Below are 19,344 nucleotides of genomic sequence, written 5' to 3'. Positions count from 1 at the left end.
CTTTGCTTTCTTTCACAGTTCTTCATTGTGTTGATGATTATTCTCCTGGCAGAGCTGATTTTACTGATTTTGTTCTTTGCATACACTGACAAGGTAAGTGCTTTTAAATCTCATGCATATCAATCACCGTTGTAGTATTTTCTTGACAATGTGCGTTCCTAGGATGTGGGAAAAGGCTAGGGTAGTTTTGTGGCCTACAAGAGAGGTCCGAGATCAAAAGCCTGACGGTTCTGGATCCACTTGCATGGTGGTGGAATGATATCCCTCTGTCCCTCAGAGTGACTGAATCCTTCTGACAGGTTTCAAAACACGTATTTCGGACTTGCTTCTCTCGTGATCTCATTCCACCGTAAACTTGCACAACATCATTTTTTAAAATACACACACACACACACACACACACAGAGCTTCACTTTTAATGTATGCTGGTTAAATAGTAGTGTTGGGCTAAGTGACTGTACTTTGAGAATCACGTGTCTTCATCTGTATCACCATCTGTTGGCAAAACACACTTTTCTTTACTCTGAGCTGTACTTTGCTTTGGTGAAAAGCCTGCGCTAAATCATTAAATTAAAATTTAAATGTAAGTGGAACCGTGCGCTTTCGCCAAAACAAATAGATTTTCCTAGAGCATTGCAAGGTGTCCTTTGCCTCAAATGAGGGTGCGTTTGCATTCCGTTAAGCCCCATTGGGCACAAAATGCCAATAATGCAAATGAGATGGACTTTACTTTTCATTAATCCTTAGATGCCACTGAAATGTAAGGTTGCCACTACCTGCTGACTGAGTGGATGCCTTGTTTCCCTGTGTTCTGCTTATAAACGCGTCATCGATTCCAGCGATCACATATTACCGTTTTTTTTTTCTGTTTCTGAAGGTGCCTTAACTCTACAGTGTGTCTGAGAACCGCCAAAATATCGTGTCTGTGTTTTTTGTTAATCCGATTCTTCAGTTTTTCAATGCGTTTTTGGATCAAACATTGGATGTCTCATAATTAATTGTAATTATTGTTATTCTGAATCCATGCCTTCAAGAAGGGTACCATAGTCAGCCTTATTTTGATACCTTTCAATGGAAGATAGCGTCTTCTCCCCAGCAACCACTGCAGCTTCGGCAGTAAGGACACTCAAAGTGTGTGTGTGTGTGTGTGTGTGTGTGTGCGCGCGTGCGCGCACATGTTTTTTCCACCCTTCCTCATGCACCGCTGGTCTTTTGTCACTGTGGTCGACCATCTGACAAGAGCAGATGGCCAGGTCAAAGGACTGCTGACGAGATCCAGCCTTGACGCGATGCCCCCATTCCAAGGAGCTTTACGTGTTCCTTCAGCCCGTAAGCCAAAACAAATCGACGACAACAACAATAAAGACTGTGGCGGTTGCCGGCAGTCAGGTGCGATTGAGTGGGCAGAAAGCAGGCGCTTCCACTCGGAGGTCCATGGGACCTGAGATGCATGCTAATGCCGTGAGCGAGTGTGGAGCAAGGGAGCGCTCTGAGGTTCTTGCATTATTCATATAGCAGTAATTATGGTGGCATTGCCCCAAACAGTTGCCCCCCTCCCTACTACTGCAGGGCGGCTACAATGAAATAAGAGTAAACAATGTAATGCTGTCTTCCGCTAAACATGGGGTGTGGGGAACTTATACCACGTTTTACACCATTTCCTCTAACCCACTTGCCATGGGTTCTGCAGAAAGGCAAGTGAACTCCCAGCCTGCTGCTGTATGAACTCAGGCACTGGTTTACAGGGGGGAGGAGGAGGACGACTACAATATCTCAGTGTTAGAAATCACAGTTTCACATTCAAATGTTACAGTATGTTTAATCATTTTTAATAACAATTTGCTGAATAATGGAAAAGCCTTTATGCAGTTACTCCTGTAATATATATATATATATATATATATATATATATATATATATATATATATATATATACTGGTTTATACTGTGGTATGTGATAGATGAACTGTACTGTTGAAGCTGGAACGTAACACGTTCAGCTCTTTCTTCGTCTCAACGCCACAGTCGTACCCTGAAATGCGTGCTTTGGGGTTGTGAGAATTCAGCTTTAAGCGGAGTTTCACGTAAGGCGTTCTTCGCATTTACGAGGGCACGGTTTGAGTTTCTCATACTTCCCAAGAGCTGCATGAGTCCAGAGCCACCATGGGGTCCTCTTCTCAATTATAGTTTGGTTCCTGCTGTGTTAAGTTCTCACCCCCTTTAGCCTTTGTTTACCCGGTATCACGTTATAATCTTAGAGACTATGGCCCCAACTGGACTGTCCAACCACGTACTTTCATTCTCTCCATCGATTTCTTTTCTCTTCACTGTTCTTTATGCTTTAAAGGTTAATACGTAAAAATTGATTATCAAATGTATGTTTTGTTTGAGATGTATGATACATAATAGCCAAGAAAGAGGTGAACGAATGCAGTTAGTCATACAGTGTTACGGAGTAATTAATGAAGGAAAATTACCGTTGTGTTAATATTTCAGCATGAATGTCTATCAGCTGTGGAGCTCAGCAACACAGTTTTTACCGTTGAAACTGATGGTAATTACCTTTTTGATTTATTATGGTTATTACGTTTATTTATTTTGCTAATGTTTTTCTCCAAAACGGTTTGCAATGTCAAGGTACTTAACAATTATTTTATCCATTTATACAGCTGGGTAATTTTACTGAAGCAATTTAGGGTAAGTACCTTGGTATTTGTAGGTGGGATTCGAACATGAGTCCTTCGGGTGCAAAGGCAGCAGCTCTAACCACTACACTACCAGCTGCCCTCTTATTACTATTCGTGAGACTTCACCTTCCAGAGGGTTTTTAAGGAAGGAATTACTGTTGTAAAGCAAGGAAAGTCTGTACAGCATTATGAGATGAGGGAAGGTCTGGCTAGAGTGTAATTTCAGAACCATCCGAATGTCATGCAGCACCATTTACATATTGCGCCTGTTTAGTTTTATCTGCATACTCCCAGATCCTCTCGACTTGTTCTCCACCTGTAGCCTTCAGTTGGTTAATTGGTCCTCCACGCTTTGGCTGAGCTCTATAGACAATCCGTGAGGAACTCAGTAGTGGGAACAGGTGGTGGGCTGCGGAAGATTTTTTTAATTCCCGATTTCACATTAGCACGACTTGGTTTACACTGTTACATTTTCACTTCCGTTGTGAGCATGCCAGGAGAGTTATCGTATAATTTTTGGATTTTATTTTCCCCCTTTTTTTTTTTTTTTTTTTTTTTTTTTTTTTTTAAAATACTGGACTGTCATTTTTGCCTTGTTTATTGCCAATTCCATGGGCACTTTGTTGTAACACCACTGACCGCTCATGCAGCTGTAGAACATTCCTTTTTGGATCCATCAGCATAGCAAATAGCGCCGTCTTACCGACCCACCGTGTGGGCTATATGATGTGAAGAAAAGTGACATGATTGCAGGACTCAGCAGGGGCAGCCTGAGGGCTTCTGGGCCATCTGAGAAGCCCTGCCGGTGACTGTCTGAGGCAAGCTCTGATGTTGGGCTTTGTCGCCGAACGCCTTGAGGCTCCGGTATGTGAGCAGACTGCGTCCCCGGAACAGGAAAATAGGGGGTTGGAACTACACACTGCACCGTGTCCTGATGATAATAACACTGAACAGTTAGGATACATGTTGTTTACACCAAGCAGGCTTTGGGATTGTAGGAGAATTAATGCACTCGCCATATTCCTGTGTCGCGTAAACGATACATATCTTTTGTTGCTGTCAAAGGCTGCAATGAAATAATCTCAGATTAAGATATTAAAGAAATCTGTTATATCCATTTGTCTGAGCAGAGGGGCATAATATCAGCCATTACCACTGCTATTTTTGGTGCCGGCCTTGTGTTTGGCCTGGCTTTTAAAAAAGCAAAACTCGAAATCCGAATAAAGGTAACTCATGGTAAGCACTTAGTGTGGTTTTATGGCTTCTGGGATTTGCGGGTGACGTTGGGCCAAAACCGGGGCAGAACCTTATGGAACTCCTGAGGTTACAGTAACTGATAGAGGCTGATGTCTCTCGAGCCTCTCCTGCCTTTATGCTTCTCCTGCTTCACTTTACCTTGTGGTTAAGGACCTCATCCTGCATTATTACATTACTCATGACTCTTCGTCCTTAGAAATTGTTTTTAGGTTTCTCGTTACACCCTTCAGGATATGTATTGTTTAGATGAAACCGCATGAAATTAATTCTTCATCTCCCCTCCCGTTTAAACTTATCATGGTGTTGGCAGTGAGTATATCTTCTGTGGAATCACCCTAAAGCTAAAGAACCTGTAAAGGATATAATGTGTAGGAAACAATGCTTCGAACCCTTGTCACGAGCGACCGCTCATCTTTCCGGTTTTTGTTCTAGAGAAACTTTTAATTAGTGATCTTTGATTGAGGAGATTATTAAATAAGTAAAATTGATCAGAACACATTAAGCTGTACATAATTTGAGCACTCACTTTTTTTTTTTTTTTTGGCTGTGCTGAACTGATGTTTTTTCCTGTTACATTTACAGTCCAGATGCTGTCAAACTTTTGAAGGTGTGCTTCCACTTAGAAATTTGAATACATTAAAAATAATTAATTCTAAATGTAAGTGCAGTCATTAAAGGTTATATTGAGGTAATGATTAGTTTCTGCCTTTTATGTGGCAAAAAGATATAAAAATGCTGAAAAGTAATGAAGAACATTTCTTTCTGAACTCAAATTATACAACGTGCTGATATAACATGGTTAATTTAAAAACACATAACACATATGAACACAGGCAACACATTCGGTTTAGAGCCAGTAGATGGCAGAGTGGTTGGAGCGACTGCCTTCCACTAAAACGACCTCTATTTGAATCCAGCTATAGTACCCTCCAGAAGGTACTTCCCCTAAACTGATCCAGTAAAACTTACCCTGCTCTGTAAATGGGTAAATCATTAAGTAGCTCAGTATACAAACCTAACACTGCAAGTCAGTTCAGAGAAAAGCGCAAAGTAAATGATCATTTCTTCCTTTAACAATGTTTGAATAGTACAATATATTTAATGAGAATCTCAATCAGTGCTGAACAGTTCAAGCAAAACCAGGCTAAAAAGGGTTCTGAAAATGTCAAGCTGAAAGGACCGTTGCAGGGGACTCAACATTTTGATGAATGTTGGCTGACAAAAAAATTAGTTGAAAGTGCAGACCATGTCCTCGAGACCTTCAAAAGCCTTCATAACCCAGATGGGCTGTGCTGGACTGTGCTTGAAGACACAGCCTCTGGTTATAGACATATTGGATTTCGCTTTGCTGAGATCACCGTACGTTTTGTTCACGCTGGACATGTTTATGGCGTCCTTTCGTCTCCTAATTGTTCCCATCTCTAAGTTAAGCGTTCGATCTGCCGCAGCACGCCGTAGTTCAGCAGGTACGCGGAAAGCTCCACTGCCCTCAAATCTTATATCCTTCCTCGCCGTCTGTTGAATATTTATCTCTTCTGATTATTCTTCTGGCTTTCGGCCAAAGGAAATATGAACAGTCCCAGCGCGGCTTTCTTTGAAAACATTCTAATCAGTAGCTGAAAGTGTAGGTGTGTGAGAAGTTGAAAATTTGCGATAAAGTGCAGCATGCGGGAAGACAGAGCACCACACACCTACAGTATGTAGAACACAGCGTGATGCATTACCATATGTGGGATATCTCTGTCTCTCTCTCTCTCACACACACACACACACACACACCTATACCAGCGTACTATAATGGTTACCATGCCACCCGAATACACACACTTAGTGGCCACTGAAAACATCTAGTTGTCATGACTCCCCTATTCAATGTACCGCTTGGCAGTGAGAAGGACTCACCCTTGGAGTGAGATGCAGAAGAACCAGTTCTAATTCTCTTCTCCCAACATCTCACCCATCTCATGAGTTCCAGAATACATTTACATTTATTGATATAGCAGACGCTTTTCTCCAAAGCAACGTAGATCTCACTCCAAAGAGTGCACCACTCCAACAGAAAGAGAGGTTTGGAGGCAGACACGTGATTCACGAGCGCAGTCAATTTGTCTCATACCACGCTATAAACCAGTATACATCACACGAGTAGCTGTATATAAGGGTTTTTTTTTTTTTAAATTATTGAACAGAACATAGCACATGTTTATTGAGCACATAGGAGATAGGGGTGAAGTGATTTGGAAACAGGTGAGAATAAACACTGTTGTATTCCCGAAATCTTCTCGGTGCGCTCTTGTCCCAGAAAAACAGTACACTTGTAACAAAGTTTTACTGAAGTTCTCACACCCTGCTGTGTCTGCTCCATTTCGACTTCCGCCTCTTGTTGTGGCTCAGTGGGAAATTTTCTCCCGTGGCCCTAATATGTTTGCCCTGGGGCGGTTCTGACTAAATGCGTTTCTCAAGGGTGCAACAACAGGCAGCACCTGGAGTTCGAACCTCCGACCAACTGTCCCCTTTCCCGGCAGCTCTAATAACTGCTTTGACTGCTTGATTTTGCATTTGGTGTGGTCTGTGGTTCATTTAGGTTTCCTCCTCATGTGCCGGGGAACCCTGTCTCCACATGAACCTCCCTAGTAGGCATCAAAAGTGTAATGGAAGGTTATCAGGATCCATCTATCCTGCATTTTATGCACCTACCCGAGCGATGAACATCGGTGCATCAAGTGTAAACGAACAAACTAGGTTTACTTAAGAATCACGTCTGCAGCCATGTCTCTTTCTTTTAATGTAATGCATAAATTGTATTTCCGCTGAGATGTGCGTCGCTTTGGTGAAAGGCGTCTGCTAAATGAATAAATGTAAATGTAATGCTGGAGTCATGAGGGAGCAGTTGGGCCAATAGAAGGTTTTCCCTTTTCTTGCATTTCTTTCCACTTAGGGGCCCATAATATTACATATAATATGTGCTTCTTCACAGGGCTGTAACAACTCCTTGGGAGTGCCAAAAATATGAATACCTTGACTCCTTGTGCTACTAGTGTTTGAGTAAAGTTTAGACGATCTGAATGTTTCCCGTTTATTTTTAATTTCTGTTTGCTCGCTTGTTCGCTCGTTTGTTCTATTTCCTAAAATTTTTGTCCGGAAAAAGGGGAAGCAACCTGTTTTTTCTGCACCCGCTGCTAGATCACAGCAGAACACACCCAGACAGGGTAGGCCTGTAGGACCTGGTTAATCCAACTCACGTCCACAGTGTTTACAGCTCAAGGTGGACTTTTCAGCAGTGACCCGAGATATTCTCCTGGTGATGTGTGACAGGTCAGTGAGAATGCAAAGCAGGACCTGAAGAACGGACTGGCTCTGTACAACACAAAGAACAATCTAGGGCTGAAGAACGCATGGAACATCATCCAGGCTGAAGTGAGTGTCTTAGCGGGGGGTTAAAGCCATGAGGGGCTTGTACTCATCCTATGTGTGAAAAGTAGAGTTCACTGAACTGCTTTAGAGATGCATTTCCTTGGACCTGCATGTGACATCTTTTTACTCTGTGTGTGTGTATGTGTGTGTGTGTGTGTGTGTGTGTGTGTGTGTGTGTGTGTGTGTGTTTGCGTGGGCGCGCAGTGGAAGTGTTGCGGGGTGACAGGGTACACAGACTGGCATGAGGCTCTTCAGGAGAGTGTGGTGCCGGACCGCTGCTGCCAGGAGCACTACACGGAGTGCGGCCGCAATGCTACCAACATGTTCTGGACTCGAGTGAGTGTCTGCTACCGCACACGTAACCCGCCGCACACTCAGCTCAATGCCGGATGCCCCGCTCTCGCACGCTGCTCCGTTTGGCCACGGCGTGTGGATCAGCGGACGCGGCATGAGATTCGAAAGGAAACGTTAATGTGATGTAGAAATACTCCATGATTACCTTTCCTACAGTAGTTCCCAATAATACTTTTCCCAGTAATTACTTTATTAAAAATACACCCAAAATACACCCTTTAATGTGTGGAAGTTGATAAAGCTTCCATTTATAGTAACAGACCTTTGCTGTGTGTGTGTGTGTGTATGTATGCATGTGTCCTACATACTTTCAGTTAATGCTGATTATAGTTCATTTTATTCAGCTATATTTAAAGTTTCAAGGGTTTAAAATATCGACATCGGTTGCGTGCCTCAATTTAAGACCAGAATGTCGTTATTCACTGCGTTTGCTGTAACGGGTTCCCCTGCTCAACTCCCCTTCGATTTCCCCGCACCCGCAGGGCTGCTATGAGAAGGTGGAAGAATGGCTTGACGAGAATAAGCACCTCCTAGGAACTATCGCAATGTGCATCCTGGTGGTACAGGTGAGGGGGGGGGGGGGTTCATTCACTCGTTTTGGTCGCCGCTCCCAGTCATGAAAGTGAATTGCGGAGCTGGTTGGCTCTTCAGAAAATGCCAGCTCGTGATGCTGTGGGTGAGATCTGCAGATAAATGAGAAAGGTCTGCACTGAAAGTGTCATCCCCGGGGTGGGACATAGGTATAGGTGAAGTGCGGATGTACCCAAAACGGGGGAGCTAAATCCCTGCTGGAGACAACAACTTGCAGGGTGCCACGAGGCATTGTGAGTAGAACTGCTGCCTGGGTTCCAATCCCATCTCCTGCTGTAGTACTCTTGAGCAAGGCCCTTACCCTGAATTACTCCAGTAAAAATTAAAGCAAAGATGGGAGTGCACACACAAGCCTACCAGAATGTTTAGAAATTTCTTACTAGGACGTGTGCGTTTCGGCAGGACGCCTTCATCAGCATCAGTAGAGAGTAGCAATGGGTAAATAGTTGTACGTAGGTTAACACTAAGTCACCTTGCAGAAAAGCATCAGCTAAATAATAAATCCAATAAAAATTTTAAAAAAATTAACCCGGAAACTAAATGTTCCTCCCAGTGGAGATGGCAGCAGAAATCTCCTCCTGAGTGAGGAAAGTGTCACTTTTTTAATTCCATTAGAAAAGGGTGTTTTGCCCTTGCGTAGCCTTTGTGTTAAAATGCAGTGGAGATCTGTGTCAGTAGTTAATCATTTAAAAGCATTAGTGCTCTTACTGCCCCGGTGGCCTGTAGGGTATAACTCTTAGAGGAAGAGTCCAGTGTCTTGGAGTGTGTCTGGACTGCGGGGGGTAATTGGAAACAAGGGAGAACCCCACCGAGGTACTTTGGGTATGTTCCCAGCAGCAGACGGGATCAGGGCCCCGCTGTGTGGCTGTCGGGGGGTGGGGCTACTGCATTAGCGATGCTTTAGTTAAGAATCAGAGCGTTAGAGCGATTAACCCCAGGGGCTTTAGTCCTTCGCCTGCAATGAACCATTCCAGATTGTGGAGGTGCACCATGTGTGAGTCAGTCCGTGCGCGCACGCACTCCTTTGGCCTAATCCCTGGTTCCAGATGTGCAGGTGCAAGTTCTAGCATAGGTCAGAAATGGGTAATGGTCTGCAGTACCTTCCAGGCCAGAACTCTCCAGGCCTTTAATTCCATGCTTTGCCTTAGTCTCAAAAAGACCCAAAGAACAACACCACAGTTCCAGTCATGGAAATGAACAGAACAAATGGAATCATGTTGTAGGAGCCGTTGACGTTGACGGAGTGGAGAGCAGCTTGTACAGCCAGGTGTTCTGTGGAACGTCCAGCTGATCTGTGGAAAAGTTCTTGGACAGCATTCCCGATGTGTACATATGGGAAAGTCCTGTTGGACTTAACCAAGAACTTGATTCTTGGGTAGTGCCTAAAGTGACGTTTTAGAAACACAGGTGTAACTGACCTCAAATGCAGAGTCAATCCAGAATGTGAATCTGGAAATATCTTCTTTTTCAGCTCCTGGGAATGGCTTTTTCCATGACGCTCTTCCAGCAGATTCACAGAACAGGCAAGAAGTACAACGCCTAGCGAGTCCTGGCACTGCGGACCCCATGGCCCTGTGGGATACACTCCGGAAGACTACATATCCTAGCATGTCGACGTGGGCACCGCGAGGCGTGCACCTGTCGCTCCCGCGAACCCCCACGGACTCACCTGTCGCCCTCAACCCGTCACCGTCCATCTCTATTCTCAGTTTAATTTGCCAAAGAGAAGTGGGTCAGAAAGGCGCGGAGTGGTGCTTGGCTGTTTTCCCTCACCTTTCGAATGGGTTTCCTGTTTCCTGGGACTGACGCTGCAGGAAGCAAATCCAACGGCCCGGATGCCCCGTGGCTCTAAAGCACAAGTCTGACCCGTAGGACCAGAAAGCCGTGCTGAGAGCTGTGATGTTCTAACACCGCTGAGGGCAATGGGTCCAGCTGGGGATGACTGGTAATGACAGCTCTCTCCCTGGGTTAAAAGGCACGTCAGTTATTGTATTCTTATTATTTTTTTTTAAGTTATCCGAGGATAACGCTCTTATATAAATGTAAAAGGCATAGACTTCTGTAAGCAGTGTTTGTATCGGGTCATATTGTGTTTGTTAGGGCTCACATGAGATGTTCAGTGCAAACAGGTGATGTTCCTCATTTATCAGACCTCCACGGTCGACTGTCTCAGACAACAGGGCCGCCGTCTTTCCGGGTCGCTTTGCACCGCTGATTTTGTTTTTGTTCTTTCGTTGTTTTCATTGCTTTTTTTCCCCCTCGATGGTTTGGATAGTCTCTAACACAACTGAACAGCTGTAACATTCCTGCCCATTTCCATCCAGTGTTGCTCCACCCACTGTAGTAGGTACACCAGACACAGATCAGAGGACGAGAGATACAGGCTGGTGTCACAGGCTGCCTGCTGCTTCCAGAAAGGTCCACGGGGGGTGCCAACAAACAAGGCAATGCTCTTTTGAGGTAGCGGTCTCCAGAAGTTTCTTCCAACCTGGGTTCCAGGGCTTCACCACCATTAGTCTGCTTAGCAGGTGCAGGGCAGGAAGTACCACATTCGATCATACCTGAAACTGCGGTTGTGAACGTACCCAAGAGGGGGTCTGCTGATGCGCAGAGGAAGTAGCAATCTGAGGAGTCCTTTGGAAATTGGGAAACGTGCTAAATATGTTTGCTAAGCAGTGAAAATGTCAAACAGCTGAGCTCAGCCAAGCTCCTGGAGGACTCAGCTGGGGAGGTTCTCATCCCTCATTACTCCACTGACAGCTCAGACAGAGATGAACGGATTCGGTCGATGTACCAAATTAATCTGCAACCGTGGTGGTTCGCTGCCTGGACGTAACAAAGCAAAGGGAATCCGTGTTGCCGGGGGAGGAGGAACCTCCTGGAAGTCACTTTTAGATAAGTAGGCGTGTCAGCAGTTATGTTGATGGTACAGTCAACGTCCCCACGCGTATTTAGGTTCTTTCAAAAAGTTGGCTCCAATCTTTAGCCTCGTGGGGGAAGTCAACATTTAAGGTGTACGTTTCGCTCCCATTGGCTTTTCTGCTCATTTAGTGTTGGAGGTTTACAGTGTTCATCTGCCTGCCCGTGGCTGACATCACCAATGGGAGGTGGACAGCTGGCTCTGCGGAGGGACGTCTGAAGTCCGGTCGGGTCATTCTGTGGAGGGTCCGGCTGTGGTGTCACACTTCCCTGTAGGCAGGGCCAACCGTACATCAACTGATCCTGTTAGTCCTAATAGAGCCCCATACCCACTGGAGGCCCTGCTCAGAGGATACCACCTCCAAGAGGCTGGGGGAGGGGGGCCTTTGGAAATCCTGGAATTCCTTGCTTTGACTGAGAGAGCTATTGGATTTCCAAATATATATTGCTGTGCTCATATTTTTTGACAATACCAGTCACACTGCTGTCAAGGGAAAGCAGCTTTTCCAAATTAAAATTGATCGAATGTTATCTAAGGTCAAACCTGCTCCTAGATGAACTCAACAGCCTTGCAATGTTATCCATAGAATATGATGAAGCAAAAAAAAAATAGTTTGCGGAACAGAAAGCCAGAGAGCTTTCTTTAAAATCTTTTTGAAGATGTTTGATGTGAGAATGTAAGCTTATACGTACATATTGTTTTAATGGATTGTAATAGCATATATTCCTGACACATAATTTGGAATAATATTTAGTCCAAGAGGCCGCACAAAAAAAGGTCCAAAATGGGCCCAGTAATTGTCAGTATGAGGATGAAATAGGTCATTTTTTTATGTTAACACTACCTGTAGATTGTGGTTCAAGCAAATTTCCCAGCATCGTTGTTTACTGGCATTGGTCTATCGACAGTGTCGTTCATCACTCACACATACGGAACACAGTGGTCCCCAAGTTTGCTGCTTGCTTTTTTGACCCATTCATGTTAAAAATGTTGTAGAAAATACATGTATGAATCTCTGGGTGCAAGTATGAATGATGAAAAGTCCATTTTGGATAAACTTGGTCTTCATTTGTACCTTTCACTCACTTTCAGTAACCGTTTTCCTAAGTCAGGATAGTGGTGGTCTGGAGCCTATTCCAGAAGCACAGGGCTAGTCCATGTAGACCCTGGACGGATGTCCCTTGCAGGGAAAGCACGCACACATAGTACCTCCCACGTTCACATATTGCAGGCTATTTAGAGTTCCCATCTGAAACATTTGTCCTTGGACTGTGGGAAGAAACACGAGCATCTAGAGCAAACCCACAGGGACACAGGGAGAACATGCAAAATCCACACAGATTGTTCCAGATTCGAACCTGTGCGCAAACAGCTCGCGCACTGAATCACCATACTTACAAACATATGTATTTCATGTGCACCTGCCGCAATTATTATATATATATTATATATTTTTTTTGTTTTTAATTCAGAAATACAGGGTAAGTCCAGTGTACATTAATCAACAGAACATCTGTTACTTTTCCTGTTACTTTTATAATAATTCAGCTGCCTTCTTTAAAGTGTATGTTTCAGGATAAGGTGTCGGTGTGGTGCAAACCTCCCCTCACCTTTTTTTGGTTCCTTTATAAATACTCTGATACATTATAACAACGCAAGTTCTTCCTCCCAAGTAAAGACCTTGAAATATGAGTACAGAAATGTGAATAAGCCTCATGCTTGTCTGATTTTTGAGAAGGTCCATTGACTTGATAGATTATGAATTTCCTTCTTGGATATGAGCGTGACACATTTTGTACCCCTTTCTGGATTTCTTTTCTAATGTTTCTTTTACTTTGGTATTTTTAAATTTAGCAAGCATCAGCTCCAACTATTGTCTATTAGTATCACTTATTCATTTTGATATTATTTGACCTTATAGTTTTAAAAAAAAAAAAAAGAAAAACATTTTATAGATTCTATTCAGAAAGGGAAAGTTTCAGATCTGGAACACCACACTTTGTTTGTGCTTAAAGCTGGTAAGGTTGTTACAAGTTTGAAGTTAGTGTTTTAAAGTTTCCTTTCCGAGTACATTTGAACTGTATTCCAGGGGTTTAGAAATGGGAGAAGAGAAAGGTGAGTCCTTGTTTGGCTTTTTTGTATAAACTTTTTCCATCAGGCTTGACTGCGATGAAACTATATTTCTTGTGTATTTAATTAATGATGAACATTAAAAATAGTCTAATTAATTTGGTTATTCATTACTTTTTTAATAAAGCAAAGTGTATCACAACATCCCCTGATATTGTGTATTTATTCACTTTCAAGGAATGTTAAGATTTTAATGCTGTTTACTCATTTCCCTCCAGTTAATCCTGCTGTTCACAATAGAAGTGTGTTTTTTTTTTAATGAATGTTTTCTGAATCAGCATACCTTCAACAGTTCCTTATTAATTAGTCTTTTGATTTCCGGTGAATGAATGATATAATTCATATCATTTAAAATAAGATTAATTAAGGACACTGCAGTTCTCTAAGCTGTCGAGTTCCTGTAGTTAAAGCATAGGTAAGTACGTTTGTTTATATTTTGTATTGATACATAAAATCAGAAATTGTGCTTATGATGCATTTCTTTTATTAACATACATGTCCTTGCATGTTTTCTAATATGCCATCAGTGTGTGTTTTATAGGAATTCTTCTTGGTGAATTAAGATAGATGTGATCAAAACTTGGCACGTCCTTAATTACCTTATTGTGATTTAAATCTTATTCAGTGAACAGCTCAACTTGAATATAAAGTCTGATTGAAGAAAAACCAAGGTACACAGGGTGTCTCAGTGACTGAGAACTACTAGTTTGGTCTGTTGATTAGAGTGAGATTCTGAACGTTCCTGATCGGGGGTGGTTAACCAAGCAGATAACCTCTGCAGAACTGAATAGCCTTATTATCATAACTGGCAGTCCTGAATTATGAAAATATTCATGGAAATTATGTGGTTTTTGGGAGGGCTGCATCATCAGTCAGCACATGGAGGGCTCAGACAACCCTTGAATAGTACTTGATGAACCTTGATTTGTTGGGGATCTGGTAGGAAGCAGTGAACCTGACAGGATGTATTGACCTGAACTGTATTTCCTGCTGGTTGTCTCATTCTCTTGGTGCCGCAGTGTCCTACTCACAAGCAGTTTGAAGGACCTTGTGGCAAGTTGCCATCTTCCTTCATCGTGGCAAGGATGTCCTTTGTGAGCATGGCGGGCAACTCAAGGCTTGAGTTTTCACTCAACTGACCTATGGACCCTGTTGATCATCAAAGGTCTGCAAATAAATAAGGGCACTGCACCTCGGCCACCCTTCACATCTAGAGTCTTTGGGAAAAGGAGCTCATCCCCAGAGCCGGGAAGGTCCTAAGCCCCATGAAAACCCATGTTTTAGCTCCACTCATCCCAGTCTGCCCTGCTGTCCGTTGACACTCCACTGCTGCCAGATCTGCCTCCTGCTGCATTCCTTCATGGTGTTACCCCCATTCCCCTTCTGACACCAATATGTGTTGATGGGAGGCTAGAGACATAAGTATGGCTGCTATGATACACAATTTATTACAACACAAGACAGCAAATAGCTTAAACCTGGAAAGAAAAATGAAGCATTGCCCTCTTGGCTCAAAAAACCACATTTTTCCCATAGAGTTAATAGCCCAACCCAGCCTGCCTACCTCAGGGTTGGTGATCACCCCATTACCAACGCACCAGTTCCCTTTAACGGTTGGCAAGACACCAATATCTATGACAAATAGTTCCCTCTTACATAAAGCAGCACATAGCGAACAGAACACAACAAAGAGCAACACTCATCCACAACTTTTGTATACTCAAATAATTCCATATTATAGAAGAACATGTAGACCTTCTGTGATATGCAAATCAATGAGTATAACTATTTACAGTCGAGCTGTAAGCACCTAGACCTAGAGGGATTATATAATAATTATAATAACAATAATAAAGAATCTGCTGTTTCACTTGTTAGACATTAATAGTTAGTGGCGATGGATTGGGACTGTCAGTGCGATGGGCTGGTGTCCCATGTTGTCTTATGCAAAATATAATTAAGTACATAGTGTAACGATCCGGCTAAGCTAATGAGTTAGCCCAGATCCTCACGTGGATTCCAGAAAGGCGTAAAATTATATAAATCCAGATGGACACGGACAAAAGGACGCTCTTCTTTTTAATATCTTGTGGGAAACTATGGATAACATATTTCACACAGCTGTCCTTACAATAAAATAACCAACATTAAAGCAATCTCCAAAACGTGCGGGGCACAAAAGGTGTACACGGCCACGTATATCAGCCTGCGCGCCCGGGAGCCAGCATCGAGGGGGCGGAGCAACCCCTTAGTCTCCACCATGATACGTCATCATTACAATAGGTAATTAATTGAATTCTGCATTTTTCTTAAATGTTCCCATGAGTGTTTATTCCATATTTGCTTTGTAGTTGTTGTGTTGGATGACTGCTGAGAATCCACAACCAGTTGTGTTGTTGGGAATCACCTACTGTATATGGGGTTGAGTGCCCATTGGTGCCTGTAGTGCCTTTGTGCAGATGCTGCAAAAACCAAAGAACTCAGTTTTTTGTGGAACACACAAGGTAAGTGTGAATGCACTGTGCCACCTGCTGCTTGGGAGAACATTTTGAGTCTTTCTTGCATGTAGGCCCTATGATGCTCTTTTTCTATGGAGGCCTTATGATTGTGAAGTGTTTCATTGACTTGTTGTTTTGGTGAAAATGTCACTATACTGAATATGTAACCCCTTTGTTTGGAAGAAAGGGATTGTATTTCCATGAGCTGTTATAGCAATTTTTATGTAATTTATTTATATTTATATTATATTGTTATGTGAGGGGTGTGGAAAACGTAGGAAACAGAGAAAGTCAACCGGAAAAATGTTCCATCTGGAAAAGAGATTGTTTTAAAAACTTGGACACTTTGGAAAATTTGTCAAGGAATGATGGGCTTCCTCTCTTTCAACAATACAATTGTTAAAGTGTTCTTAGAGGCCATGCGGCCGTGGTACGCAAGGAAGACTGCGAACATGTTGCACGGAGAAACGGCAGAAGAAGACATCATCGTTGAGGAAGATATAATGGATAATGTGTCAGAAAATAAAGAATAGGCGGCCGCAGGTCCCCTGGAAAAATGTGGAAAGATAGATCAGTGAATGAGGAAACTGAGAGAAGGGTGGAAAAGAGAATCCCACATGAATTCTCTGTAGTGCTTGGTTGGACTATAAAAATATCCCTCAAAGTCAGCTGGTGAGAACATTGTTTAAAAAATAGGCCTTCAGTTTATAAACTGGACAAATCATGATACTGTATGCCGGGGGGGGGGTGCTCCTGGGGAACAGGAGTCTCTCGTCTTGGTGGTGGTGGGATTGTGAACCACGAGTTGCGTTTGCAATACTCCGTATTACACTGTTGACACTTCTTTTTACCCATTTATTTACCTCTGCAGCAATTTGTGATAAATACCTTACTCAAGGGTAAATCATCGGGAGCAAGAATCCAACTAAACACTTAAATTGCAGGACGACAGGTGTAACCACTATGGTATCTGCTGCACCCTCTACAGGTACTGTATACCAGGTTACTTTCTCTTTACTTTATTTACTTTTTAGAATGTGACCCGGTGACTTGTTTGCATGTGAAAATTGGTAAAAAATGTAAATCTAAATTATATCCGAATGAACGGGTGGGAGTAGCTGCAGTAGGAAAAACCATTAAGTATCAGCTAGGAATTCCATATATAGATGTCGTTTTCCACTGATGTTAGGATGAACTGATGTGTGATGCGGTTAAGCGAGCACTTACAAAACATTACAGCTGTCTATAGATCCATTGTTTAAACGTATTCTGTTTTTTTCTGCATTGTAGTTTACATGGTAATAGACAAGCCAAAGGAGTAATGTAAATGTGACTCTAAAATGGCTCAATAAGATTGGGTTATGGCAGAGGGGTTTTTTAATCCCCAATCTGTGTTCCGAACACATGAAGGAAAAGTTGTGAATGGAAATAAAAAGGCCTGCTGCTAAGATCAGATACGAGGGTGCAGGAATTCTGACTGGTTCACCGACCTGAGCAATTTTTTGAGCGCTTAATAGAATGATGAAGATAAAATGTAGAGCTCAACCTTGCTCTTTCTATCTGCTCCTTATCCACAGTTGGGCAAAGTTATAATTAATTTTAAAAATCTAATTTAGCACAAGATATTTGACACCTGAGTATCAGCATTGTGCATTCAGGCTGAAATTGATTTTACCCAAAAGAATAAATTTTCAGTATAGCAATATAATTCTGGGACTAGGCTGAGCTACAATATTACGTGTTACATTTGATCCTCCTTATATGTGACCTATGCTAGTAATGTACAATGCATACATAGAAAACATCCCATACATTGATGACAGTGATAATATAAAGCAGTTTATAATTTTGAGAATCTCACATGTCCATCTCAGACAGCAGGAACAATGCTATTGCAATGTCAGTATTCCTTAAATAATAAAGAATACTTACAAGTTTAAAGTATTAAGTGTATATTTAAGTACTTGGAATTGACAAGTATAAAATGTACTGTATATTTAATTAGTAAGATTGAACCAAGACTAAAATGAGAAATCTGGGCAAAAAGTAAACTTCACAGTAAATTACACACACACACACACACACACACACGTGTGTGTGTGTGTGTGTGTGTGTGTGTGTGTGTGTGTGTGTGTGTGTATATATATATATATATATATATATATATATATATATATGTAATTTTTTTTAACTTCAGTATTTGCTCATAGTTAATTTGCACTATTTACAGTAAAATCGGTCTTCCTCGTTACTTGGATGTGCTGTTCGAAAAATGGACGGTGAGACTATTTCTCAGCAGTTTCACATTCAAAGAATTTCAATCCCAAAAATAATGTCAACTATGGCAACATGGGGAACTTTTAATGTGACGGAAGAAATACTGAGCCGCTGGCACAGATGACAGAATAAATATATTTTAAATGCCACGAATAAAAGATTAGAGCTTTGAAATTAAATCTCATACACAAAAGTTAAAAAAAAAAAAAAAAAGGGAGATATTAAAACCGTTTTTTCAGGGTGCGTGTCCAGTGCTGTATATCGGAAAGCCTCTGTGAGCCTTTCGGCAGCCTTTCAATGACATAAACACTCTGACCGCCGTTGTGCGAAGTGTGCGTACTATCAGTTGTCCATGGGAACTCATAGATAAGTGATTGTTCCCCACTTCCTCCAAGACTCCTCTCCCAGCAACTGGACCATAACGCCAGCACCCCCTCCACCGTACCACCAGGACCATGAGCCCAAACACTAAAGTCCTTTCGGTGGAAGAAATCTGTCTAGCTGGACCGATGGGGTAATGAGCCTTAATCGCTGACAGCAGGTTTTTAAAGTTTGGAAAAACATCCATCATCTTAAGGTATTATGTGTGTCACCTCTCACCTCGGGTAGCAAAAACTGCGCACAGGTTTGGATTAAACCTTCATCAAGTATGAAAGGTGTTACCAATATAGGTGGTGCAGTGGGCAGCACTGGTGCGTGAGGCTCTCGACTCTGTAGTGGATCAGCGGTTATCTATTATGATGGATTATTAAATATTGTCTCCCAAACTAGCTTTGAAATACATCACTGGTCACAAGGTGAGCACAGGGGCTGGAAATGAACTGTTTGGCAATTATTTATTTATAGAATTAAATTTTATTTTTTTTTTAAATTGTTAAATAATCGGGAAGAGCTGGACTGATATAATGGGTGGAGGGAGGCCTGAAACCATGGAGTGAACACACCAAGTAATTTTGGAGGGAAAGGAGTAAGTCCGTTGGGTTTGTAGCAGGTGACCAGGGTCCCAGGTGTGTCATCTGCCTCACTGGCACGATTGCAGCCACTGAGCCCTGTAAATCCTGCGCTAACCCAACTGTTTCACGCTCCTGCCGCTGGGACGCCCGGTGCTGACGGGCCAACAATACGGCCAAACCCGGCAGCCATTCAGCGGCGCTCGGGCCAGAAATACTTTTTGTGTAACTCGATTCCCCAGCGTGCTGGACAGTTCTAGCGAGCG

The 19,344-nt window shown here is 42.6% G+C and overlaps 1 protein-coding gene across 2 annotated transcripts in view; it reads left to right on the top strand.

Moving 5' to 3' along the window:
• LOC108935983 (tetraspanin-9) overlaps positions 1–13,162 on the top strand; it is a 98,417-nt gene extending 85,255 nt beyond the window's left edge. For both annotated transcript variants that reach the window (XM_018754997.2, XM_029252076.1), the window contains 5 exons: positions 19–93; positions 7,260–7,361; positions 7,563–7,694; positions 8,195–8,278; positions 9,775–13,162. In XM_018754997.2, coding sequence (XP_018610513.1) covers positions 19–93; positions 7,260–7,361; positions 7,563–7,694; positions 8,195–8,278; positions 9,775–9,846 — 465 coding nt within the window. In that variant the 3' untranslated portion in view covers positions 9,847–13,162. The remainder of the gene's footprint in view (positions 1–18; positions 94–7,259; positions 7,362–7,562; positions 7,695–8,194; positions 8,279–9,774) is intronic.
• Positions 13,163–19,344: the final 6,182 nt, after the last annotated feature.

This window comes from Scleropages formosus, chromosome 5 (assembly GCF_900964775.1).
Source record: "Scleropages formosus chromosome 5, fSclFor1.1, whole genome shotgun sequence".
NCBI classification, from domain to species: domain Eukaryota; kingdom Metazoa; phylum Chordata; class Actinopteri; order Osteoglossiformes; family Osteoglossidae; genus Scleropages; species Scleropages formosus.
This window is presented reverse-complemented; position numbering and strand designations above follow the sequence as displayed.